We start from the raw sequence: 27,045 nt of genomic DNA on the forward strand, positions 1-27,045 counted from the left end.
ACCAAACCCCGACAGCTCTGGTATCTACAGGAATCTGTCTACCACTTTAGAACCAATTATTTGCACAGAACTTAAGTGTGATCCAAGCGGGAGGCCAGAATAGAGCGAGTGACCACAGCTTTGAATGTTTATTCCTCAGGATCATTTCAGCCATCCATGAGGAACCTGGGAGGAGTGAGCCATTGCTTAACACAGTGCTGAACCCAAAAAGTCATCAAGGCTCTGCTGAGGCATGCGCTCAGTATGTGCACTTTGGCACCAATCCCATGCTGCTGACATCGAGGCAACAAGGATTCTTTCAAATTTCCATTTTCCCCAGTGTGCAGATAATCAGCAACGGAATACTGAAAAATGCTACAACAGAACTTTGAAAGCTGCATCATCCAAAACAACAAACTCCAAAACACCGATGGGTATTTATCAGGATATCACCACAAAGATCCAATGGAGCATGACATCAGAGCTAAATCCATGCACGACTCAGTTAGGTGGCCCACCAATGTTTCTGCTGCCTCATTGCTTCTTTTTTATAGGAGAAAATCTTTGCTCCTATTTGGCCATCTATTGTCAACAACAATTTCAAACAGAGTGTTTGCAATACTGCACATTATGTCGCATTTGCCGCACAATTTAACTCCAGTTGGAACAGAGAAGGGGAAACATTGAGCATGTTAGTACATAGGAACATAAGACAGCACTAGTGGATGCAATCCTGGAACAAACAGCACTTAAAGTTGGTCCTAAAATGTCTACCGCAGCAATAGAAAATCTTTATCTGTGCTCCAATTCGGAGACAGTAAGTAATTCCAACCACTGTGTACAATTAGATTATAAGTCACATTTCATTGTTCTCTGGTGGGTAGAGCACCACAGGCAATTGTGGCTGCCTGGAAAGTAGAGCACCTCTGGTCACTATCTACTGAGTTCACTGCAATTTGCAATATATGGGCAATTGGTGAAGACAAGATGTAATGCTCACTCCCATCTCTCACCATTTCCAAATAGCATAATTCTACCAACATTCATTATTTGAGGAGGTGACAAAGATGATTGATATGGGGAGGGCGTTGGATGTTGTTTACATGGACTTCAGTAAAGCCTTTGATAAGGTGTCTCATGGCAGACTGGTACAAAAGGTGAAGTCACACGGGATCAGACGTGAGGTGGGAAGATGGATACAGAACTGGCTTGGTCACAGAAGGCAAAGAGTAGCAGTAGAAGGGTGTTATTCTGAATGGAAGGTTGTGACTAGTGGTATCCCACAGGGATCTTTGCTGAGGAAATGTATCTGGTCTGATTAGTAAGCTCATGGATGACACCATGGTGGAGTGGCAGATAGTGTTGAGGATTGTCAGAGGATACAGCAGGACATAGATAGGTTGGAGACTTGGGCAGAGAAATGGCAAATGGAGTTTAATCTGGACAAATGTGAGGCAATGCATTTTGGTAGGTCTAACATAGAGGGGAAATATACAGTAAATGGCAAAACTCTGAGGAAAATAGAAAGTCAGAGAGATCTGGTCGTGCAGGTACACAGATCTTTGAAGGTGGCAATACAAGTGGACAAGGTAGTCAAGAAAGCTTATGGAATGCTTGCCTTCATTGGTCGGGGCTTCAAGTATAAAAACTGGCAAGTCATGCTACAGTTGTATAGAACCTTGGTAAGGCCCCACTTGGAATATTGCGCACAATTCTGGTCGCCACACTAGGATGTGGAGGATTTGGAGAGGGTGAAGAGGAAGTTTACCAGGATAGAACATAGAACAGTACAGCACAGAACAGGCCCTTCGGCCCTCGATGTTGTGCCGAGCAATGATCACCCTACTCAAACCCACATATCCACCCTATACCCGTAACCCAACAACTCCCCCCCTTAACCTTACTCTTAGGACACTACGGTCAATTTAGCATGGCCAAACCACCTAACCCGCACATCTTTGGACTGTGGGAGGAAACCGGAGCACCCGGAGGAAACCCACGCAAACACGGGGAGGATGTGCAGGCTCCGCACAGAGAGTGACCCAGCCGGGAATCGAACCTGGGACCCTGGAGCTGTGAAGCATTTATGCTAACCACCATGCTACCGTGCTGCCCAACCAGGATGTTGGCTGGTCTGGAGGGGGTTAGCTAATAGGAGAGGCTGAATAGACTCGGATTGTTTTCATTAGAATGACCAAGGTTGAGGGGTGGGGGATTCAGTCACCAGGGGGCATAGGTTTAAGGTCTGTGGGGCAAAGTTTAGAGGAGATGTGCGAGGCAGGTTTTTTACACAGAGGGTGGTGAGTGCCTGGAACGCATTGCCAGGGGAGGTTGTGGAAGCAGATACATTAACGGCGTTCAGAAAGCATCTCGACAAATACATGGATGGGGTGGGTATAGAGGGATACGGCATGAGGAAGCGCTGAGCGTTTTGGCCAAGGTTGGTATCATGACCGGTACAGGCTTGGAGGGCTGAAGGGTCTGCTCCAGTGCTGCGTTGTTCCTTGTTCATTATCAAGGCCCAAAAGATGAATGACTTTTGGGAAGTTACTGATGAGGAGCTGCTGCACAAAATACTGCGCCAGTGAATGTCATAAAGTTTAGGAGCTTCAGTAAAGAGGGAAAACTGGAGAATTAAAAATTATTACATTTTAATTTTGACTGTTTCATTGCTGGTGCTCTCCGTTATTTGGAATCAAGGCACAGTTAGTAAAACCTGCAAGATTATTTATGTGCTGAATGAAGAAAACATTACTTTTTTAAAATCAGATTGTTCAATTCGAGTGATACCAATTGAGATTGATGCTGAGCGTGTTCTCCAGAATGCTTCCATTCTTTGCTTCTACTTCACATACTGAAGTTTCAAAAGCGTGTCGAAACTTGAAAACATGCTCCAAAAACAACGGGCGGGATTCTCTCAGCCTAGGCTGGGCCGGAGAATCACCAGGACGGGCGCGAATTGCGCGACGCCGCCCCGAAGCCGGTCTGCCGATTCTGGATTCCCAGCAATTCTCCACCCGGGACGGGCCGAACTGCCGCGCAAACATTCCGAGTCCAGCCGGCGCCGCCCACGTGTGCTCTTACCCGGCGGGACCTCGGCGTGCATGCATCCGGGGGCAGCCTGGTGTGGGGGAGGGGGGTCCAACTCCGTGGGGGCCTCCACCGTGGCCTGGCCCGCAATTGGGGCCTAATGATCGGCGGCCAGCCTCTCAGGCTGGGGGCCATTTTTGTTCCGCGCCGGCCCCTGTAGCCCTACGCCATGTTGCGTTGGGGTCAGCGCGGAGAAGGAAGCCACCATGCATGGGCGCATTGGCGCCAGTCCCACTGCACATGCGCAGAACTGCGATGCCCATCTGATGCCAGCATCAGCAGCTGGAGCGGCATGGGTCGCTCCAATGCCGTGCTGGTCCCCTGTAGGGTCAGAATCACTGCAACTGAGGGCATGTTGATGCCGTCGTGAAACGTGACGGCGTTTACGATGGCGTAAACACTTAGCTTCAGGATCAAAGAATCCCGCCCAAGGTCTTCGCACCAGCCATGCAAAAAAGTCAAAGTGTGGAATTGTCCCATCATACCTGTGGTGGGTTTTGTGGTGGGTAGGCCCGGTGCATCTAACAGGTGCCAAAAAGTCGCAAACTCACTGGTATAAAATGCAATTCTTCCAATTGTGGGTTAATGGCGGGTCAGTCTTTCTGCTGGCAGGTGGTGTGAATGCAATTTGAATTCATTTGCCATTCATGAATGCTCATTATAGAATCACAGAATCCTAGAATTTACAGTGCAGAAGGAGGCCATTCGGCCCAACAAGTCTGCACTGGCTTTTGGAAAGAGCATCCTACTTAAGCCCACACCTCCACCCTATCCCCGTAATCCAGTAACCCCACCTAACCTAAGGGTAATTTAGCATGGCCAATCCAACTAACCTGTACATCTTGGACTGTGGGAGGAAACCGGAGCACCCGGAGGAAACCCACACACACACGGGGAGAAAGTGCAAACTCCACACAGACAGTGACCTAAGCGGGGAATCCAACCTGAAACCCTGGAGCTGTGAAGCAACTGTGCTAACCACTGTGCTACCATGCCACCCTAAAATAGCTGCCCTCAAGAATCCCATCACTCCTTCGAATTTTGCAAAGACGAGCATGAAATTGCGTTAGTATAAAACCCGATTGCTAATGAGTGTCGTGCACAAGGCGGTCCTCAGTTCGTCAGAGCCTTCAAGGTGAGGACAAGAAAACTGACTTGCCATAGCACTGCACTGTTCCTCATGTGCTGTTCATCAGTCTGCCAGGGCAGACTGGTTCCTGCCCTCCAACTCCACGCCAAGGTGGTCTTCATGGACAGCACCTTGCCTGTGAACCCACAGACTCTCCTATGTCACTGCCTGAGATTGAGGAGAGGGGTCTTCCCCTTGGTGCCACACACCAGTGCTATCTGGTCAGTACTGTGCTGCAGGAACACGCACTAACAGACTCAAAAACAGCTTCTTCCCCACTGTCACCAGACTCCTAAATGACACTCTTATTGACTGACCTCATTAACACTACACCCTGTATGCTTCAACCGATGCCAATGCTTATGTAGTTACATTGTATATCTTGTGTTGCCCTATTATGTATTTTCTTTTATTCCTTTTTCTTCCCATGTACTTAATGATCTGTTGAGCTGCCCGCAGAACAATACTTTTCACTTTACCTCGGTACACGTGACAATAAACAAATCCAATCCAATCCAATGAGGCCACAGCAACAAAGGTCTGAAGTCCGCCCAGAGGTGGAGTGCGAGATGAGGCCACAGGGGGGGGGCTTGGCTGGGGGAGGGGTGGGGGGGGGGGGGGGGGGGGGAGTTGAATCATGAAACTCACTTCTTCTTGAGGCTGGTATCATTTTCCCTCTGGGTTGCTGATATCCTGCATGGTCTGGTGAAGACAGGTGGGCTGGAGAGAGTGATAGGATTGCGCTGGACTGGTATTTAAAACCCATCAGCTGACTGCGGGGCAGACAAATCGGCTGCCGGCCTGCCTGGAGGTTCGGAGGAGAACTCACCTGCACATAATCAATGAGATTCCAATCGCAGAATCTGGTGAGGGATCCTGCCATTCTGGCTATCAGGAAATGTGCCACCTGAGCCACCCGCCACCACACAATAGTCTCAAAAAGAGGGTTCCACCCAGAATGTACCCATTAGAATGAAATACCACGGCTGGATTCTCCGTTCTGGAGATTAAGGGCGTGATTCTCTGAAACCGGGAGAAATCGTGAGGCTGGCGTCAAAAACGGGCGGGTTTGACGCCAGCCTCCCCATCCCCGACCGAGAACCGATTCTGGTCCCCGGTCGGGGCTAGCATGCCGCGGCCGTGAACTCCGGCATCGCGGGCTTAACGAATTTCGTTAAGCCCGCTTGCCAGAGTTTGCGACGGCTGACGCGTCACATGACGTCAGCCGCGCATGCGCGGATTGGAAGACTCCAACCCGCGCATGCGCGGATGACGTCATCGCGCATTTGCGCGAAACCCGCGCATGCGCGGGCCGGGATGCCCCTCAGCCGCCCCGCGAATGGATACAGCGGGGCGGCGGAAGGACAAAGAGTGCGCGGGGTAAGTACCCGCTGCCCGCGATCGGTGCCCACCGATCGCGGGCCCATGGCACCCTTGGCACGGCCGTGGTACTGCCGTGCCAATCGGTGCCATGGTTCCCAAGATCCCAACTTTACGGCCGTTTTTACGAACGGTCAGACCAGGTGTGTTTGACGTTCCTAAAAACGGTCGTAAAGGGCTTGGACTTCGGCCCATCGGCCAGCTGAGAATCGCTGCTCGCCGTAAAAAAACGGCGGACACCGATTCGTGTCGGGAGGCGGGCGTGGGGGGGGGGGGAGAATAGCGGGAGGGCGTCAGACTAGTGTGGCCGTAAAAATTTACGACACCCGCTATTCTCCGCACCGTCGTGAGTGCGGAGAATCGCCCCCTAAGTGCTGAGGCCAGCATAGTATGTGTAGACTTTCATGACAGGAAATACGGCGCTGACCCCGCATGGACTGCGATGAAAACAGCTGGAGAATGGCTGGGTGCCGGTCCGCGCACGCGCACAGCTGACGACCTGCACCGGTTGCGCTGTACAACATGGCGTCCACCGTGCGCGAAACCTAACCCGATAAGTGCTACCCCACAGTCCATCCCCTGGCCATCCCCAACCAGTCTCCCAGCCCTAGCGCCCCCCCCCCCCCCCCAGCCAGCAGCACGGATCCTGGCTAAGTGTGGTGGCACTAAAACAGCGTGCGACGAGCATCATGATGACGCCATTTCGGAGGGGGCGGAGCATGGCGCACCAGCATCGAACCGGCGCCGTCCCCGATTTCGGCATAGAAATCCATTCTCCGCCCGATCATCCATCATGATTCCGGCGTTGGGCTACGGAGAATCCGCCCCATGGCTGTCCAAGTCTGAGTGTACTTGCTAATGACACAGTAGCAATACATTTTTCAAACTTTGAAATGAATGTTTTGGGTCAGTTGTTGCTTTTCCCTTCTACTTAGTTCTATTGTGCTCAATATTACTCTGCCATGTTTTTTGATTAGTGAAGCCTGGAGATTTAATGACAGCTAGTTTTCAAAGGAGAAGATTGGGTTTCTAATCCAATTCCCTGCCAAATTATATTTGTTACTTCCAGCTGCTACCCCTTTTAAATCATACATTTTATCCACAAATATTACTCAAGCACTGGGCCAATGTGAGTCCTTGTGTTCTCCCCACCATACTGAAAATACATCCAAAACCAAGGGAAAGATTCACAAAACCGGCAGTATCTAAACAGTGTCTGTAGTACCTGTCATCAGCTACTGCATTAGTAAAATCTTTCAAGAAAATTTTTTATTTTATCATTACCATCCTTCTGAATACAGCAGGTTGCAAAATACTTCAAGTTGATTCGACCAACAGAAACAATTTGTTGTAAAATGTATTTATTTGCCTTGTTTCCTTGCCAGTTTTATTTTTTATATCTGTTCATGGAATGTGGGCATCGCTGGCAAGGCCAGCATTTGCCATCCCCACCTGCCTTTGAGAAAGCAATGGTGAGCTGCGTTCCTGAAGTATTGCAGTCCACAAGGTGCAGCCAAACCCACATTGCTGCTAGGTAGAAGTTCCAGGATCTTGCCCCGGTGACAATGAAGGAACAGTGATATTCTTCCAAGTCAGAGAACCTGTCAAAGGAGCCTCGGCAAGTCATTGCAGTTAATCTTGGAGATGGTACACACTGCTACCATTGTGCACCAATGTGGAAGGAGTGAGTGTTTAAGGTGGAGGAGGGGTTGGCACACAGCAGGCTGCCATGTCTAGGATGATGTTGGCGCGGACGTTGACTGGAATGTTGAGTTCACTGTGAACAGGCTTCAGCAATGTGCCATCATAGTGGTTAGCACTATCGCTTCACAGCACCAGGGTCCCAGGTTCAATTCCCGACTTGGGTCACTGTTTGTGAGGAGTCTGCACTTTCTCCCTGTGTCTGCGTCGGTTTCCTCCGGATGCTCCGGTTTCCTCCCACAAGTGCCGAAAGACGTGCTTGGACATTCTGAATTCTCATTGTGTACCCGAACAGACGCTGGAATGTGGCGACTAGGGCCTTTTCACAGTAACTTCATTGCAGTGTTAATGTAAGCCTACTTGTGACAATAAAGATTATTAAAAATCTGGTCTAAAAACAAGGGAAGAAGAAAGGGAAGTGGGAGGGAAAAATTGCCAGAAGAGAGCCAGATCAGAGGGGGAAGGGTCACCAGATACAGACTGGACAAGGGGCGAGCCAGCTCAGGCGAGCAAAAAGAGCTGGACCGACAGGTGCCCTCTCCCCCGGGGCCAGGGGGGAGCGGGAACTGGAAGGCACACTTTACCGAGGAGCTGAGGGAGCAGTTGCAGGTACTCAAGGCAGAGGTGAAGGCAGAAATAGAGGCCGCAGTGCAGGCAGCAGTGGATAGGGTCATGTCAGGGGTGCAGCAGGCCCTGACCAGACTAGAGGAGAAATTGGATACCCAAGGGGAGAAACTGGAAGCCCAGGAGGCAACCATTAAGGAGCTGGAGAAAGCAGCGACTGACGCAAGCGACCGGGTCATGGCCCTGGAGAAGGAGGTGGCGAGACTGGGCGCAACATAGGGGAGCCTGAAGGGCAGAGTAGACGACCAGGAATCCCGCACGAGAAGGCAAAATGTCAGGATAGTGGGCCTGCCAGAAGGGATCGAGGGTAGAAACCCCACAGCATACGTGGCTGAGATGTTGGGCAACTTAGTGGGGAAGAAAACTTTCCCCAACCCACCGGAAATGGACAAAGCTCATCGGTCGCTGCGCCCGAAGCCCAAGGCAGGGGAACAACCGAGAGCAGTCATAGCCAAACTGCACCGGTACCGGGATAGGGAGACAATCCTGCGCTGGGCCAAGGAAAATAGAGCTTGCAAATGGGAAGGGCACGCCATCCGAATCTATGAGGATCTTGGGGCAGATATAACTAGGAGACGGGCTGAGTTCAACAGAGCGAAAGCAGCTCTCCACAGGAGCAGAGTGCGTTTTGGTATGCTGTACCCAGCTAAACTCTGGGTCACATACCAAAACAGGGAATATTTCTTTACAGCCCCCGCTGAGGAAGAATAGGTTCGTCGAGGAGCACGGGCTGGAAAACAACCAGGGGGGGTGGGGATGAGGGGCCCCTGGCAGCGGGCAACAACACACCGACAGCGGGGTGGGGAGGGGTGAGGCAATGCCAGCCCCCCCACCCCGGCAGGAACACCCAGAACAAAGAACAAACCACTGCCTGAGGGACCGCTCCAGGTGGGAGGCCAGGCCCCAGAACGAGGGAACGAGAGTAATGGAGAAGGGAGAGCAGGCGAGAGGGGTGCAGGGTAGGATGGGGGAAGAGCGGACAGAAAACCGTAGAGGCCAGGCAGGGGAGCGAGAGACCGGGGAGGGGAATTGCAGGGACGGAGGGAGAAAAGAGGCCAGAAAAGGAACAGGGCTACAAAGTGCCACAACCAAGGGCTCGAAACAAGGAACCATTGCAAGCACCCACCCAGTACAGTCTGTGGGCGAAGGGGGCCCCCAGAGTGCAGGGAACTACCTGTGTGGCGGACACACAGTGGACGGCCATGGCGGGTTCCCCCGGGACAAGGGGAAACCCCGGTGCGCAGAGACTCGACCGCATGGAGAGAGCAGTGACCACGACCATCCTGGACGGCCCCCTAACAAAGGGAAACCCCGGAGGGCAGGGGCGCGTCCACCAGATAAGTATGGTTAATCCCACAGGAACGAGGGGGCAGAAACCCCCACCAGGATAATCACCTGGAACGTAAGGGGACTTAACGGCCCAGTGAAGAGATCCAGAGTCCTCACCCACCTCAGAAACATGAGGGCCGACATAGTCTTCCTCCAAGAGACACACCTGAGGGAGCAGGACCAACTGCGGGTAAGAAAGGGGTGGGTGGGACAAACCTACCATTCCTGTTATGGGACAAGGGCCAGGGGGTGGCGATCCTGATCGGCAAGAGGACAATGTTTAGGGCGGTTACAGACCCAGGGGGGCGGTATGTCATGGTCAGCGGGGCCATGGATGGGGCACCGGTAGTTCTAGTCAACGTGTATGCGCCCAACTGGGACGACACGAGTTTCATCAAAAAGACCATGGCAGAAATCCCGGACATAGCGACGCATCGACTAATCATGGGGGGGGAACTTCAACTGTGTACAGGATCCATTGCCATTATGCCATTTAGAAAGGAAAATAATCAAATCAAACAATATAGTTCCACAATTTCCCTAAATACCAAGCTGATGTTTTAGTGGAATTTTGAAGTCAAGAGATGAAACAGAATTGAAGTTGTAAATAGCCAAGACCAGGAGCCAGAAATATAACTTAAAGAACGAACGATTAAAACAAATTAATATATGGAATTATTCAACAACACTTAATGGAACACCTTCAAAAGTTATGATTCTGAGAATGAAGTATAAATATATAAGCCAGAGAAGAAAAATCTGTACAAATCCTGCAGGGTCTACTTGGAATGCATATGAGAAAATATAAAAATGTATTAAAAAGATGATCACAGGTGGAAGAGAGACATGAAAAAAGGCACAGCAACTAATATTCAGTCTAACACAAAAACATTCAGTACCACAACCAGTTAGAAGACCAGTTAGAGAAGAGATGAAAACTATAAAGGAATCAAAATGGACTCAAAATTGAGGATAAACACAAAATAGTAAAAACTCTGAGCAATTGCTCCAAGTGTTTACAGGGGAAGCCATTAACACACCGCCATCCTCAAAACAGCTCTCCCTGGAAAATCATTTTATTATAAATAAGATGGAAACCATAGAGTCATTTATGGCATACGTGGTTGCCATTCGGCCCATCAGGTCCAGGCCAGGTTTTCGTGGAGAAATCCAGTCAGTCCCACTCCCCTAAGTGCCAATCTAATTTCCGTCTGAAATCATGGAGCGTCTTCACGTGCAGCACCCTCGGCAGCGTTATTTTCCCTCACTGTGCAAAGAATGTTCTCCTCACATGCTCCCTGTATTTTGCCCTAAATCTTCTATCTGTGTTCCCCTCCCCACTCCTCCCAGTCCTTGCACCATCAGCTAACGAGCACAGTTTTTCCTTGTCTACCTTATCCAAATTTGTCATAATCTTGTACCCAATCACCCCCTGGACCCGGGGCATCCAAGCGATAGTGGGGAACCCCGCTGCTCGGGCATACTGGTGGGTTCAGTCCACATTGAAGTGTATGTATTGAGCCGCCTGTGCATATAGGTCTTATGTAAAGGCGTGGTTGCACCTATGCACTGAGGTCTGTGAGATCCCAGACAGGTCCCCACTCAGCACCTGGAAGGGCCCCGTGGCATAGACGTTTAGGGCTGCCATCACTTTGACAGCCACCAGGAGCGGGTGTCCCTTCCCCATTCCCCGCGGTGCCAGGTGTGCCATCATCTGGCAGATATGTCACACTGTCTCTCTGCTCAGCCGGAGTCTTCAACGGCATGCCCGGTCCAGCAGTTCCTCGAATGACAGGCAATGCCGGTACACACGAGACCTCATGGCGCTTCCTTGCCACCTCCTCCTCCTCAGCCTGTTGGGTGGCTCGCTCTCCATTCTCAGCAGCTGCCACCTGCTGCCACCCGCTGCTGCACGTTCTGCTTCTGCATGCTTCGCTGCTGCATGCTCGACTGCTGCACGCTCCGTTGCTGCATGCTCCGCTGTTGCAGCTTCCTTCTCCTCCTTGAGCAGCGCCGACTTGTACAGCCCTAGGGCATCCCCCAGGGCTGCGGCAGCCAGCAGCCAGCAGCAGCTAGTGATATGCAAATGGTGCTTACAGTAAGTGCATTCCGGTACGCATTGACGCTGCTGTTGAGGTGGTGGAGAATCACGATTTGGTGTCAAATCGGTGCCTGCCGCAATTTTGGCATCGGAACCGATTCTCCGCTCACTCGAATTTCGCAATTTTGGTGTCGGCAAACGGAGAATCCCATTCACTTTCTTTGCTCAGATATAATTAAAGAATTAGTTACATTGTCAAAGAATTGTCAATGAATTAACATCCATTATTTTAACTGCATAATGACAAAGATCGATGGCTAACCAGGCATCTTCAGAGTACAACTACACGGCAATGGTGGCTGCACTTGAAAAGTACTTAATTGCCTATAAAGTACTTTGGGTTTCCTTGTGGCTGTGAAAAGTGCTGTATAATTGCAAGTCCTTTCTCTTTCCTTTTTAGGATATTTTAGTCTGTAAGTAAATATTGTGGTTATCATAACATTTCTGAAATTAGTGGGAAGGAGGTCAACTCACAAAGATGCACATGCACAGGCCAACCTATGATTAAGATGCTTCTGAGGTCAGTATCATTACTTTTTCTGTGAAGAAATAAAACTGATAAGAGGGCAGCTGCTGTGGAACCTTAGAATTACATTCCTTGATGCAATGACCCAAGACCACTATTATTTCTGATAAAATGTATCTATACTATAGCTCCACAGTGGTCTGGCATCTGCAGGAGCAGCAGTGGGAAACCTGATGTACCAAGAATGACAAAGGGCGGTGTGGGAATAAAATTCTTGACAGTAGCCACTACACAGATGTAAAAGTCACCCTGTCATCCTCCTTAACACCTGTCAATCATTAGAACACAGTAACTACGGCACCCTGCTGTAGTCTCTGCTGGCTGCCGATCTTCTTATAAAACCCTCACTGCAGGAAGTATGGTGGATAGGCTACCTGGGAATGCGAGTGCTTGGACAGAGTCGCCTACAGGCCTCTGCTTAAGCAAACAACTGGTGAATGTTGCCTTGAAAGATGCACGCTGGACTCACAACTCAATTGGATAGCAGAACAATAGAATCAACAATGGAATTAACATCCAATTTGTATCAATTCCCATCAGGCCAAGGACAGTCATGTTATCTCTCATCGACACTGCTAAGAAACACAAAGCTGTCATTTCTAACCCTTAAGAGGGACAAAGCTATGTTATCCCTCTTTCCTATTTGGGGATTACAATACTGTTAGTTGTTGAGCCTAACCATGGAGCATTTACCTTCAAATGCTTGATTGACAATACCCTGGGAGATGTCACTGTTCCTGTAGTCATCATTGTAGTACACAAGAGCATTCTGATCGCCTTGGGGGCTGCTTTTCAGGTGTTCCAGGCAGCTTTCAATGCGCTGGAATGACGGCCTCTTGTGGGGTTCACGTGTCCAACACTTGAGCATCAGCTGGTGACTGTTTTAAGGACAAGGAAAGATGATCACCATGGATAAGGAGAAAGCTAACTTCATTACTCAAAAGACCATGTGTGGAATGTCAAACTTTATAATAGAAGTGACAGCTTTTCACTTTTTTTCTGATCATCACAAAAGGCTCTTTGACAGTTATAAAATAGACCTTTGTTTGTTTCATTTAGGAGCACTGCATACATTTGTAAATGCTCAGCATTAGTCACATTCCATTGACTGCCACACTCAAGTTTGAGCCAAATTTCATTTTAACATGTAGAGAGAAACTTAATGTAATCCAGGCAAATTAGATTATTTAGAAGCCACTCAATGTCTTCATGGAATACAGAATACAAATTTACGCAATTCAACAATATTATGACTGATACTTTGCTCTATGTAAAATCCACAATGTTTGTATCACTGATAAAATAATTTAAATACCATGAGAGGTTAGATTGAGCATCATAATGAAGTATTTGGGCTGTGATAACATTTTCTAACTAAAACTTAAAGAATGTATGAATACGTATGCCAGATGTGCAATTCGATATGGTAACTGTAATACATAGAAACAATATTTATTTGCTGTATGTTAATGTCGATATTGAAAGAGACAGACTGATGTGAGATTCTAGGCTGCAATTTGATTTAACCCATTAACACAGAACCCAAACAGAGAGCAAGCACTCTCTGACTTGGTAGCCAGACTCATAAAATCCCTACAGTGCAGAAGAAGGCCATTCGGCCCATCGTGTCTGCACCGACCTTCTGAAAGAGCACCCTACCCAGGCCCACACTCCGCCCTATCCCCGTGACCATGCCTAACCTGCACACCTTCGGACACTAAGGGGCAATTTAGCACAGCCCATCCACCAAACTTGCACATATTTTGACTGTGGGAGGAAACCGGAGCACCTGGAGGAAACTCACGCAGACACGGGGAGAAAGTGCAAACTCCACACAGTCAGTCGTCACCCAAGGCCGGGATTGAAACCGGTGCCTTGAGGCAGCTGTGCTAACTACCGTACAGCCCAGTTAAATAAGGTTCCATAATAATGCCATGAATGGGCTATCATCGGCACCATGTGGAACTAGTGCAATTCCAATGCAAAACAGTGTCCGATTCGCCTCGGTCGGGTTTGGCACTCGAGAGGCTGCCAAACTGCAGCCGCATATGAACACTTCACTCCCCACGCACACTCATTCCAGCCAAGAGGTTGACACTCCGAAGAGGGGCACCCCGTTTCACCGATGCGGAGCTCAAGACACTGCTGGCTGCCTCGGAGGAGAGGTGGGGTACCCTGTTTGCCAGGGTGCGAAGGAGGCTGCCACTGCCGTACACCAGGCCTGGGCGCAGGTGGCAGAGGCCACAAGCACCGTGGGCCCCAGGATTGACCAGCAATGCCGTTAAAAAGCTGCCCAACCTCCTCAGAGCGGCCAGGGTGAGTAACCAGCACCGTGCTCCTGGCACCAACCCCCGCCCCCCATTCCCGTAGCCCTTTGATTGGTGCCTCCTCACAGCTTAGTTTTCATCCTATTTTCATGCAACATTTTTTAATGCCAAATACGCACCACATTTTGAGAGTGGGTTGATACAAGCTGCATGAATATTAGCTACAATGCAATGGCAAACAATATTAAATGTTTTTGTGAGGATTTTTCACGTATTCATCAATGCAAAAGTGGGTGTTACTCACCATTTTCTCCATCTCAAGGGGAACAATGTCATCATAGCAAATGAAAGCCAGGACAATGTAGGACATCATCAGGAGCCACTCAGTTGGAGTGAACCTTTGTGTCCCATCCGCAAGGTAATAGTTTGCTGCACATCCATGAGAACCATGAAGCAGAGCAGTAATTTGTAGCAAAGTAGGGCTGGGTGAGTGTTGCAGTGTAAGGGGCTCTGGAACTCAGATACCAGTGAGTTTCTGGACTAGGTTCAGCCTGGTTTTCATTTATTGGCTGGTGTTGATGAGATGAGAGTCTCGTCAAAGATAATGACCAAGTATTTTGGATTTGCCTCATAGGTAGGTCAACATCTACAGAAGGACACTTTCTCTTCCTTCCTGCTGTCATTGCTGCTTGGATGAAGAACTGACCCTTTCTGTTCTGGAATGGTAACAGTAAAAAGTCTTACAACACCAGATTAAAGTCCAACAGGTTTGTTTCGAATCACTGGCTTTCGGAGCACAGCTCCTTCCTCAGGTGAATGAAGAGGTGGGTTCCAGAAACATAAATATAGACAAAGTCAAAGATGCAAAATGATATTTTGAATGTGAGTCTTTGCAGGTAATTAAGTCTTTACTGGTCCAGACGGAGCAATTGGAGAGAGGGATAATCACAGGTTAAAGAGTGTGAATTGTCTCAAGCCAAGACAGTTGGTAGGATTTCACAAGCCCATGCAAGATGGTGGGGCGTGAATGTAATGCGACATGAATCCAAGGTGCCGGTTGAGGCCGTACTCATGTGTGCGGAACTTGACTATAAGTTTCTGCTCGGTGTTCTGGAATGGGGCAGAGGAACTACACCTGCAAGTAATTTCCCAGTGGGTTCAGGTCACCTGTATCCTACTTTTCTTGTTTCCCTGATCATCAGTGCCTGCGCCAGCAACGCTATCACATTGGCATGGACAAACTTCTGGGATTTAATGCTGGGTATGTGCACATATAGATGTCAAAATAAACAAATGGCATCACAGATGTGTTTTGCTTTTGAACAACAAAACACAATTTAAATTTCTAATATCAAAAATAATTTAAAAAAAGTAAAAACTTCACCAAGAGTTTAAAGTTACCCACTAGATTATCTTTTGTTCTTTTATTACCTTCATTAAAGGTTTCGCTTGAAACCTTCACCCTCTCTGCAAAACTATGGTTTGGACTTTACTTATTTATTCAGGGTTGGGACTCCATTACATGAGAGATGGTCCGTAAGTTCCATGTCTATTGTTCTACCCAGTTGTCCTGGCCAATATTCCTCCCTCAGTAAATCCCATAAAACCATGCATCTCAATCAAATGTATGGGACCTTCCAACGCACAAATTGGTGGCCACATTTTCCAACAAACAACAACCATAACTACATTTCAAAAGTTACTGATTAGCTCTGGCATTCTTAGGGCATAATAATGTCATAAAAATTCACTTCATAAATGCAAGTTTCTTCTGTCTTAAACAGTAACAGATGTCACTGGATCAAAATTGTGGAACTCGCACCCTAACAGCATTGTGAGTGTACCTACATCACATGGGGACTACAGCTGTTTAAGAAGGTGGTTCACCACCAGCTTCTCAAGGGCAATAAACACTGGCCTAGTTAGCGATGCCCACATCCCATAAAAACAGTTTAAGAACCTATGTTCAAAACATAAACAAGACGGCACAGTGGTTAGCACTGCTGCCTTACAACACCAAGGACCCGAGTTCAATTCCGGCCTTGCCTGTGTGGAGTCTGCACATTCTCCCTGCATCTGTACTTTTTTTCTTTATTCGGGCCAGCATTTGTTGCCCATTCCTGAGAGCAATTAAGACTCAATATTACTGTGGATCTGGAGTCACATATAGGCCAGACCAGGTAAGGATGGCAGATTTCCTTCCCTCAAGGACATTCGTGAACCAGATGGGTTTTTACAACAATTAACAATGGTTTTATGGTCGTGATTAGACTTTTAATTCTAGATTTTGGATCCTCACTGTCTTCAGGTGATGTCCCGAAGGACTGGAGAATAGCCAATGTTATTCCTTTGTTTAAGAAGGGTAGCAAGGATAATCCAGGGAACTACAAGCCGGTGAGCCTTACGTCAGTGGTAGGGAAATTACTGGGGAGAGAATTCTTCAGGACAGGATCTACTCCCATTAGGAAGCAGATGGACGTATTAGTGAGAGGTACATGGTTTTGTGAAGGGGAGGTCGTGTCTCACTAACTTGATAGAGTTTTTTGAAGAGGTCACAAAGATGATTGATGCAGGTAGGGCAATGGATGTTATCTATATGGACTTCAGTAAGTCCTTTGACAAGGTACCTCATGGTAGACTGGTACAAAAGGTGAAGTCACATGGGATCAGGCTGGCAAGGTGGATACAGAACTGGCTAGGTCATAGAAGACAGAGAGTAGCAATGGAAGGGTGCTTTTCTAATTGGAGCATGTGACTAGTGGTGTTCCACAGGGATCAGTGCTGGGAACTTTGCTGTTCGTAGTATATATAAATGATTTGGAGGAAAATGTAACTGGTCTGATTAGTAAGTTTGCAGACGACACAAAGGTTGGTGGAGTTGCGGATAGCAATGAGGACTGTCAGAAGATACAGCAGGATTTAGATCGTTTAGAGACTTGGGCGGAGAGATGGCAGATGGAGTTTAATCAGAACAAATGTGAGGTAATGCATTTTGGAAGGTCTAATGCAGGTAGGGAATATACAGTGAATGGTAGAACCCTAAAGAGTATTGAAAGTCAGAGAGATCTAGGTGTACAGACCCACAGGTCACTGAAAGGGGCAACACAGGTGGAGAAGGTAGTCAAGAAGGCATACGGCATGCTTGCCTTCATTGCTGGGGCATTGAGTATAAGAATTGGCAAGTCATGTTGCAGCTGTATAGAACCTTAGTTAGGCCACACTTGGAGTATAGTGTTCAATTCTGGTCGCCACACTACCAGAAGGATTTGGAGGCTTTAGAGTGGGTGCAGAAGAGATTTACCAGGATGTTGCCTGGTATGGAGGGCATTAGCTATAAGGAGCGGTTGAATAAACTCGGTTTGTTCTCACTGGAACAACAGAGGTTGAGGGGCGACCTGATAGAGGTCTACAAAATTATGAGTGGCATAGACAGAGTGGATAGTCAGAGGCTTTTCCCCAAGGTAAAGGGGTCAATTACTAGGGGGCATAGGTTTAAGGTGCGAGGGGCAAGGTATTAGATGTACGATGCAAGTTTTTTACACATAGGGTAGTGGGTGCCTGGAACGCGCGGCCGGAGGAGGTGGTGGAAGCAGGGACAATAGAGATATTTAAGGGGCATATTGACAAATATATGAATAGGATGGGAATAGAAGGATATGGACACAGGAAGTGTAGAAGATTGTAGTTTAGTCGGGCAGCATGGTCGGCACGGGCTTGGAGGGCTGAAGGGCCTGTTCCTGTGCTGTACTTTTCTTTGTTCTTTGTTCTTTTTTGAATTCAAATTTCACAATCCGCCCTATTGGGATTGGAACCCATGTCCCCATAGCATTACCCTGGGTCTCTGGATTACTAGTCCAGTGACAATGCCACTACGCCACTGCCTCCCACAGTCTAGGTTAGGTTATGGAGTAGTGAGGATAGGGTGGGGTGGCTAGAGGAGAGAAGCTAGTTAGAGTGCTCTTTTGGAAGGACTCAATGGGCCAAATGGCCTCCTTCTACACTGCTGGGATTCTATGATATTTAACTTTTTAGATTAAAAGTTGTAACAGCATTTCAATTTGTGGTGTTTTGAAAAAGATTTGGAGAAAATTGAACAATGAATTAGGGTAGGTTTCAAAATAAACTTGTAAAAATAATTTATTAATTCTTTACTCAGGCGCCAGGAATTCAGCAGTGAGCCAAATCCAACATTCAAATCATTAGCTTTGCCAAGCCTCAACAATGGCAGCAGACAACAGGATTTATCTGCCTCCCTTTGCCATGCTGTCAAACTTGTGCACCTCTATCCCAGGGCTGTCAGTTTACAGGAAACCCACCCCAGGATAATTCCCTCCGGAAGCACCGAAACTTAGAACCACCCTTGGTGCAGCTTAACTTTCCTCACCTGGTAGCCAACTCTAATGCATACAATTTCAGTCTAAAGCCCCAGTTTTAAAAATAGTAGTAGATAAAATAACTTGTGTGCAATGGTTACTCATCTGTAGTTTTCACAAAATATTTGGTAAAACCATTAATAGACCCTCAAGATCTATAACAATCCTAGTCTACAATGTAAGAAAGTGGAAATGTATTTATTCAGTTACTTTAAATCAGTGGTTCCTAATATTACACTGTACCTAATATTATGCCCTATTGTTAGAAGTAGTATATCCTTTGAACTCACTGTAAGCAGTGAACTAGGATGGCTGATCAGGGACGATTGAATGGAAACATTTCAAGGTCTGGTTTTGCAGGATGCTTCGCGACAGTCTTATTGACGAGATCGCGGCCCATATTCAAAGGAGCCAAAATGAGCCCCCACGGGATTTTTGCCATTACGGGCTCCCTCACCGTCTGATTCGCCCAACTCCTGCCTCAGCTACTCGCTGCAAACAAGGGGGAGCTGCTTTTAAACACTCCCTCACCACTCAATCCCAGTCAATACACAAGCATGGCAGCGCTCAGACATCAAAGGCCACAGGCTGTGTGTGGAAAGCAGCAGACTGCCTCCACCACTGATGTGTATCCTGGGGACACACCTAGATGTAGCACTAGACCACGAAAGATCAAGAAGAGTGAGGAGCACTGAGTGGGCACTGGGAGGCTCACCACCTGTAGTTTGAGGGAATGGAAATCTGTCACAGTAAACTGTTTACTATTGAAACATGTAACACCTGATACACGTAAAGCCTCTGTCACCGCCGGCCTGCCTGTATCCGTACCCCCTGTTGTCCTGTTCCTCCCACACCCCTGGCACATGGTCCAAGATCAAAAGCCCCCGATGCAGACCCCATTCAGAGGATGGGTGTTGAGTGCACTGTCAGCAGAAAGACAGCAGTTAAACTTTTGTAGAAACTGAGGAGCACTAGGGCTTTCCTCACAGCGAGTAGTCATCAATCTCTTGCCTTGTATGGTGACCCGCTGACAGTGCTGACACAACTCCATCACCCTGCAGTGATATTACACAGACCCTTGGAGGGGAGAGGGTGAGGCGTTTGGGAGGCGAGGAAGGAAGATAGGAAGGGAAATGGGGGATGGGGGAAGAGAAGGAAATATGGGGGAGGGGAAGAGAAGGAAATGAACGGAAGGGGAAAATGGAAGGGAGGGAGGGAAATGGGGGGGTGGAAGGAGGTTAAGCTGACGGACACAGCCTCGTCCTCGGAGAATCTGGAGATGATGATGTCCTCCCTGGTCTTCTTAACATGTAGGACTCTTGCCGCCAGCTGTCCACCATCCTCCGGCTGTTCCTTGGGCTCATCTTCCAGCCCATTCTCAGACAAGGCCGCGTGCCCCTCCCTCTCATGGTGCTGCTGCTCCTCCACTTTCAGCATGTCGAACCGATGTTGCGCCAGGTTGTAGAGGGCACAACAGACCACCACAAAATTGGAAACCCTCTGGGGGTATACTGCAGGGCATCACCGGAGTCGTCTAGGCAACAGAACCGCATTTTCAGAAAGCCAATGCACCCCTTAATGACAGCGTGAGCCTCATTATAACGGATCTTCGCCTCAGTCTCAGGCCACTGTACTGGTGTCATCAGCCATTACCTCAGTGGGTATCCCTTGTCCCCCATGAGCCATCAGTCATCCTGGCCCACAAAGACATCAGGGATCTCCATGTACCTCAGGATGTCATGAATACCCATTGGGTAGCAAACAATACACATGCATGATTCAGAGGCAGTGGTCGCATACGATTTGAACATTCAGGGAGTGGAATCCCATCCAGTTAATATCGGGTACTCCTGATCCCCTGGTACTCGCAGGGCGACATTGTGCCATTGATCACCCCCTGGACCTGGGACATCCCGATGATGGCAGCAAATCCTGCAGCCTGGGCTTCTTGGTTGGCCTATTCCAGCTCGAATGTCATATAGTCTAATGCCTGGGCATAAAGAGCATCCGGAACCTCCTGGATCCCCCTGTTGGCTGTCGATTGTGATATGCCACAAAGGTCCCCACTCCTGGAATGACAAGCAATCATTTGTATCAACAACATTAGACAAAACTATAATTAACACAGATGACTCCTAACCACCTTTTAAAGGACAATTGGGAATGGAAAATAAATGCTACGCTTTCCAGAGGTCCACAGATAATGTGAATGAAAAGCAATGGACGAGATTCTATGTAGCCTATTATAGAGGAAACCATGTCAGCCAGATCTACGTAACTGAAGGAGAGGCCCCACATCAGTCTCCCAATGGCAGCAAAAACATCCACTCCCATCTCGATTAGGCCAGAGGACGAAAAGGGCTGATGCAGGATTTCTGGCCACTGGCCATGAGATGAACAAGGAGCAGAAGTAGACAATTCAGCCCTTGATTCAATCAGATCATGGCTGAACTCAAATCCACCGCCCTACCTGTTCCCCATATCCCTTTAACCCATTTTTATCAGAAATATATCTACCTCCTGGTGTGTTCGGTGTTCAATGTCTAGGAAGGAATCCACAGAACAGATTGTGACTTGTCCAAATCAGGATCTTTATTAATACACACTGTAGTGATCTCGATGTGTGCATGTACACAAGGGGTTAATGTGTAATCAGTAGCACCACATGATCACTAGAGGGCCGGACCAACAGGGGTATATAGGCAGCCACATTAGGTCTCCCTCTCTTGGGTGCACGGTGATCAAAGTAACAGCAGACTAGTTTAGATGGCCAGTGGAGTTATGTATAGTTACCATAGTTAGATCTTATTAACCTTATCACTAGTATCAAAGTTAAAGTAAAGAACTCATGTAAATATTGTTGCAGTTACTCAATAAACCTTTTGTTACTACTGGAAGAGTTTGAATCTTCTTCATCGGGATTCAGAATACCTCATCACTAAGGATTGAGTAGCACATGTTACCTACCACACAGGTAACAAAACACACACGTGGTAAGGTAAGGATCTGATACAGAGCAAGTTATCATGGAGTTTCTTTATACTCCCCTGGAAATTCTCCTTTGCATGACTGTACTCACGTATATTGATGCACTATCAATTACGACGAGACGAGAGTAGAATATAATCGAGATGTGTGGCCTCCTACAGCAGCTGGCTAAATGGCTGCTGTTCGGAGAGCACACGCATTTATACTCTGCCTACTGGGCGGAGCCAGCCGACAGGGATCTACCCCCATACCTGTAGTACAGGGGCCTTACCGTAATACCCATATATACAATATAATTCAATAGTGGTGACTACCACATTCACCCCCTGTTAAAAATGAGTCCACTGGGGGTGGTGGAAAACTATATACAGTCAGATTGGTTTTAAAATTACGGAGATGGTTACAAAGTTAGACGATCGGGCGCCTTGATCTGTCGTTGAGAGCGCCGCAGTGCTGGTGATGACTCCGGCGTCGGCTTGGTCTTCTGTGACCCCAGGAACATGTCGAAATATGGGAGCAAGGGGAGGACGGATTGTCCTGGAGTGGGGGCTGCGGTGGGGTGCGCTGGGGGGAGGGAGGGTGGCACCGGAGCAGAGGGAGGGTGTATGGGGACCCAGCTGGTGCCAGGTCACTGAGGGAGACTGTGTCTTGGCGGACATTGGGGTACGCTACGTAGGCGTACTGCGGGTTAGCGTGGAGTAGCTGTACTCTCTTAACCAACGGGTCCGCCTTGTGGGGCCGCACGTGCTTGCGGAGGAGAAGGGGTCCTGGAGCTGCCAGCCACATTGGGAGCGAAACCCCGGAGGTGGACTTTCTGGGGAAGGAAAAGAGACATTCATGGGGGGTTTCGTTAGTCACGGTGCACAGGAGCGACCGAATGGAGTGAAGTGTGTTGGGGAGGACCTCCTGCCAGTGGGAGGCCGGGAGAATTCTGGACCGTAGGGCCAGCTGGACGGCTCTCCAGACCCATTCTCCCGCTCAATCTGCAAGTTTCCCCTGGGGTTGTAGCTGGTCGTCCTGCTCAAGGCAATGCCCCTGTTGAGCAGGAACTGGCGCAGCTCATCACTCATAAATGAGGATCCCCGGTCGCTGTGGACGTAGGCGGGAAAACCGAACAGAGTGAAGTTGGTGTTGAGGGCTTTAATGACGGTGGCAGACGTCATATCGGGGCATGGGATGGCGAAGGGGAATCGAGAATACTCGTCAACCACATTAAGAAAGTATGTGTTGCAGTCGGTGGAGAGGAGGGGCCCTTTGAAGTCCATGCTGAGGCATTCGAAGGGGCGGGAGGCCTTCACCAGGCGCGCATGGTCTGGCCGGTAGAAGTGTGGTTTACACTCCGCGTAGACCTGGCAGTCTCTGGTGATAGCCCTGACTTCTTCGATGGAGTAGGGCAGATTGCAGGCCTTAATGAAGTGGGAAAAGCGCGTGACGCCTGGGTGACAGACATCATTGCGCAGGGTCCGGAGTCGGTCCACTTGTGCGCTGGTACGTGTACCTCGGGAGAGGGCATCGGCAGTCTCGTTGAGATTACCGGGGCAATACAAAATCTCGTAATTATTTGTGGAGAGCTGAATCCTCCACCTCAAGATTTTAGCATTTTTGATCTTAGCCCGCTGTGTGTTGTTAAACATGAAGGCAACCGACTGTTGTTCAGTGAGGAGAGTGAATCTCCTGCCGGCCAGGTAATGCCTCCAATGTCGCACAGCTTCAACGATCGCTTGGGCCTCCTTTTCGACGGCGGAGTGCCGAATTTCGGAAGCACGGAGGGTGCGGGAAAAGAATGCCATGGGCCTGCCTGCCTGGTTGAGGGTGGCGGCCAGAGTGACATCTGATGCCTCGCTCTCGACTTGGAAGGGGAGCGTCTCGTAGACCGCGTGCATCGTGGCCTTGGCGATGTCGGCCTTGATATGGTTGAAGGCCTGGTGAGCTCGGCCGTCAGTAGGAAAGCGGTGGATTGAATGAGTGGTCAGGCCTTGTCCGTACAGTTTGGGACGCACTTGGCGTAGTACGAACAGAACTCCAGGCATCGTTTGAGGACCTTGGGGGAAGTGGGGGAGGAGTTCCTTGAGGGGACGCATGCAGTCGGGATCGGGCCCCAGAACTCCGTTCTGAACGACAGAGCCAAGGATGGCTAATCGGTTCATGCTGAACACGCACTTGTTGTAAGTTCCTTGTTGTAAGTTAGGTTGAGGAGTGTGGCGGTGTGGAGAAATTTGGAAAGGTTAGCGTTGTGGTCCTGCTGGTAGTGGCCGCAGTTGGTGACGTTGTCCAGGTACGGGGAGGTGGCCCGCAGTCCGTACCAGTCAACCATTCGGTCCATCTCCCGTTGGAAGACCGAGACCCCGTTGGTGCCGCTGAAGGGAGCCCTAAGGAAATGGTAAAGGTGGCCGTCTGCTTCAAACGCAGTGTATGGGCGGTCCGCCTTACAGGTGGGGAGCTGTTGGTAGGCAGATTTCAGGTCCACTGTCGAGAAGACCCAATACTGTGCAATCTGATTGACCATATCAGATATGCGTGGGAGGGGGTACGCGTTGAGCTGCGTGTACCAATTGATGGTCTGACTGTAGTCAACGACCATCCTGTTTTTCTCCTCAGTTTTCACCACTACCACTTGGGCTCTCCAGGGGCTGTTGCTGGCCTCGATAATACCTTCCCGCAGCAGCCGCTGGACCTCAGACCTGATGAAGGTCCTGTCCTGGGTGCTGTACCGTCTGCTCCTGGTGGCGACAAGTTTGCAATCCGGGGTTAGGTTTGCACAAAGGAAAGGCGGGTCAACCTTAAGGGTCGTGAGGCCGCAAACAGTGAGGGATGGTAGGGGCCCGCCAAATTTCAGGGTTTGGCTCTGGAGGTTGCACTGGAAGTCCAGGCCGAGTAGCAAGGCAGCGCAGAGGTTGGGGAGGCCATAGAGCCGGAAGCCGCTGAACTCTATGTCCTGGATGGTGAGGGTGGCGGTACAGTACCCCCGGATCTCCACGGAGTGGGATCCGGAGGCCAGGAAGATTCTTTGGTTTGCGGGGTGTACTGCGAGGGAGCAGCACCTTACCGAATCGGGGTGGATGAAGCTCTCAGTGATCCCGGAGCCAGAAGGCAGGATATCTCGTGCCCGTCGACCTTCACCTTTGTCGATCGCGGACGCGAGGTTGTGCGGTCGTAACTGGGTGATCGTGACCGAGGCGAGATGTGGCTCGTCGTCGGCAGTTGCAGGTGATGAGCGGCCCAATGAGGTGCCCGACGGACAGGGGTCCTGAGGCGGGTAAGATGGCGGGGCCCACGGGCCGCACATGTCCTGGGTCAAGCAAGATGGCGGCACCCTCGGGCCGCACGTGTCCTGGGGCAGGCAAGATGGCGGCGCCGATTGGTTCTGAGGCAAGCAAGATGGTGGCGCCCAGGGGCCGCACGTGTCGTGGGTGGAGCAAGATGGTGGCGCCCATGGGCCGCACGTGGTCTGAGGAGAGGAAGATGGCGGCGCCCACTGGCCACACGTGGGGGGTGCAGGGACAATAGCGGCGATTGAGCGGGCCTGGCTCACTGCAGCGAAATGCCCATTCTTGGCCCAGGCCTTGCAGAGCACGCTCCGCGCCAGGCAGCGCTGCCGGGGGTGTTTCATCAGTCCGCAGAAGTAGCACTTGGGTCCCCTGGGGTTGGTTGGCTGCCGCATGGCGCAGGCGTGGGGTTGGCTGGGGACGGTTGCTGATGGGGTCCAGGATGGGGTGGCCGCTGGCAGGGTCCACAATGCACAGGGGGGGTGTGCAGTGCGGTAGGGGGCATAAGCCTGTACACTGTGTTTTCAGAACCCCAAAATGTATCATGGAGTTCAACCAACCTCTCCCTTTAATGTATTGTTGCTTTTGAAGCACACAGCTTGTTCTCCAGGTGTGGTATTACAGTTAGGGACACGTGGGTTTTTAAACACAAAACAATGTTTATTCCATGAATTCAACTGAACCTTTTAAATACATATTGAATCACTTAACACCCCTTCAAAGATAACCCCGAAAATAATACAACACTAAAGAATCCCTCAAAATGTTCCTTCAAACCTCCAAAAGACTTAACACCTTTAAACAGAAACACATCAGGTTAAAGACATTACTATTATGAGTTTAAATCACCCAAATGATTTAAAGATAGTTTTTCCTGGCAGAGATCACAGCAGATCCAGCTCACTGCAAACACAGACACACCCAAGCTCTTTTCCTCAAAACTGAAACTAAAAGCAGAATTGAGCTCAGCTCCCCCCACCCTCTGGCATCACTTCAGTAATATGAGCTGCTCTATTTCTTAAAGGTACATTGCTTAAACGTCCATTTCTCAAAGGTACTCTCACATGACAGTTTGCTGAGCGTAATTCTCCTTCAGTAGAATTACGAGAGTAGAATGTAATCGAGGCTTTATTACACAGAGATGTTTGGCCTCCTACAGCAGCTGGTGAAATGGCTGCTGTTCGAAGAGCGCATACATTTATACTCCACCTACTGGGTGGAGCCAGCAGGCAGGGATCTACCCCCATACCTGTAGTGCAGGGGCCTTACCGTAATACCCATATATACAACAATGGTGACTACCACATATGTCTTATAACCATCTGGGGATCACCAGATCTGCCCTTGTATCTGAGTGCCTTGTCACATGACCACTGTTTCCAGACCACATGGTGGATCTGTACCACCACCTGCTGGTTGGAGGTCGCGCCACCATTATTTACAATATTGTTTACAGGCATATCACCACACCTCCTTCTTCAAACTATTTAAATACACAAATCCACAAATTCACCACCCTAATCTCCTCATCTCAGTTCTAAATCTACCGCCTCTCAACCTATATCTGTGACCTCTCATTCTAGATTGTCCTACAAGGGGGAACATTTGGTCAATGTTTACTTTATCAATCCCTTTTAGTATTTTATACACCTCGAACAGATCCCCTCTTGTCCTTCTAAACTCTAGTGAGTATAAACCCAAATTGTTTAATCTCTCCTCATACATAAACCCTTTCATCCCCGGAATCAATCTGGTGAACCTCCTCTGAACTGCCTCCAATGCTACCGAATCTTTCCTCAAATAAGAAGACCAAAACGGGATACAATACTCCAAAATGCAACAACACTTCCCTACTTTTGTGTGTGTTGAGGGAGGGGGTTATTCCTGAAAACCAACCCACTGACCTTGCATACAAAAACCCATACTTCCCTCTTCAGTGACCTCCACAATAGCCATCCTGTCTGGGGGCTCTCAAAGATACAGGGCCTCTGGTGGATACATGGCCGACAGATGCCATACCTCCCTCTGGTTCTGATGGCAAGGAGGAGCTGACTGACAGAAAGCAGGCAGGGCTTGTCCTGAGTCATATGTAAGGCCCAACGGTCTCCGAGGTGCTCAATCTAAATACCAGCGGGCCTCCCCCATAGAACTGACAGCAATCGGGCCAACTAAATCAAGCCCACTGCCACATTTCTTGGTACTTGGGAAGGTTTCCCTCTGTAGTCTTCCACCAGGGAATGTTCACAGGAGGTGCACAATAAGTATAGTCAATGGTTACATTCATTAACAGAA

General features: G+C 49.2%; 1 protein-coding gene across 8 annotated transcripts in view; it reads right to left on the reverse strand.

Annotated features, from left to right (window-relative positions):
* ros1 (c-ros oncogene 1, receptor tyrosine kinase) overlaps positions 1 to 27,045 on the reverse strand; it is a 335,442-nt gene that overhangs the window by 42,698 nt on the left and 265,699 nt on the right. For 7 of the 8 annotated variants that reach the window (XM_038801721.1, XM_038801720.1, XM_038801719.1 and 4 more), the window contains one exon: positions 12,553 to 12,737. In XM_038801721.1, the coding sequence (XP_038657649.1) occupies positions 12,553 to 12,737 (185 nt within the window). Of the gene's footprint in view, positions 1 to 12,552; positions 12,738 to 27,045 lie in introns of those variants that run through there. The other variant, XR_005461254.1, reaches the window with a different exon arrangement.

Source organism: Scyliorhinus canicula, chromosome 7 (genome assembly GCF_902713615.1).
Source record: "Scyliorhinus canicula chromosome 7, sScyCan1.1, whole genome shotgun sequence".
Lineage (NCBI taxonomy): Eukaryota > Metazoa > Chordata > Chondrichthyes > Carcharhiniformes > Scyliorhinidae > Scyliorhinus > Scyliorhinus canicula.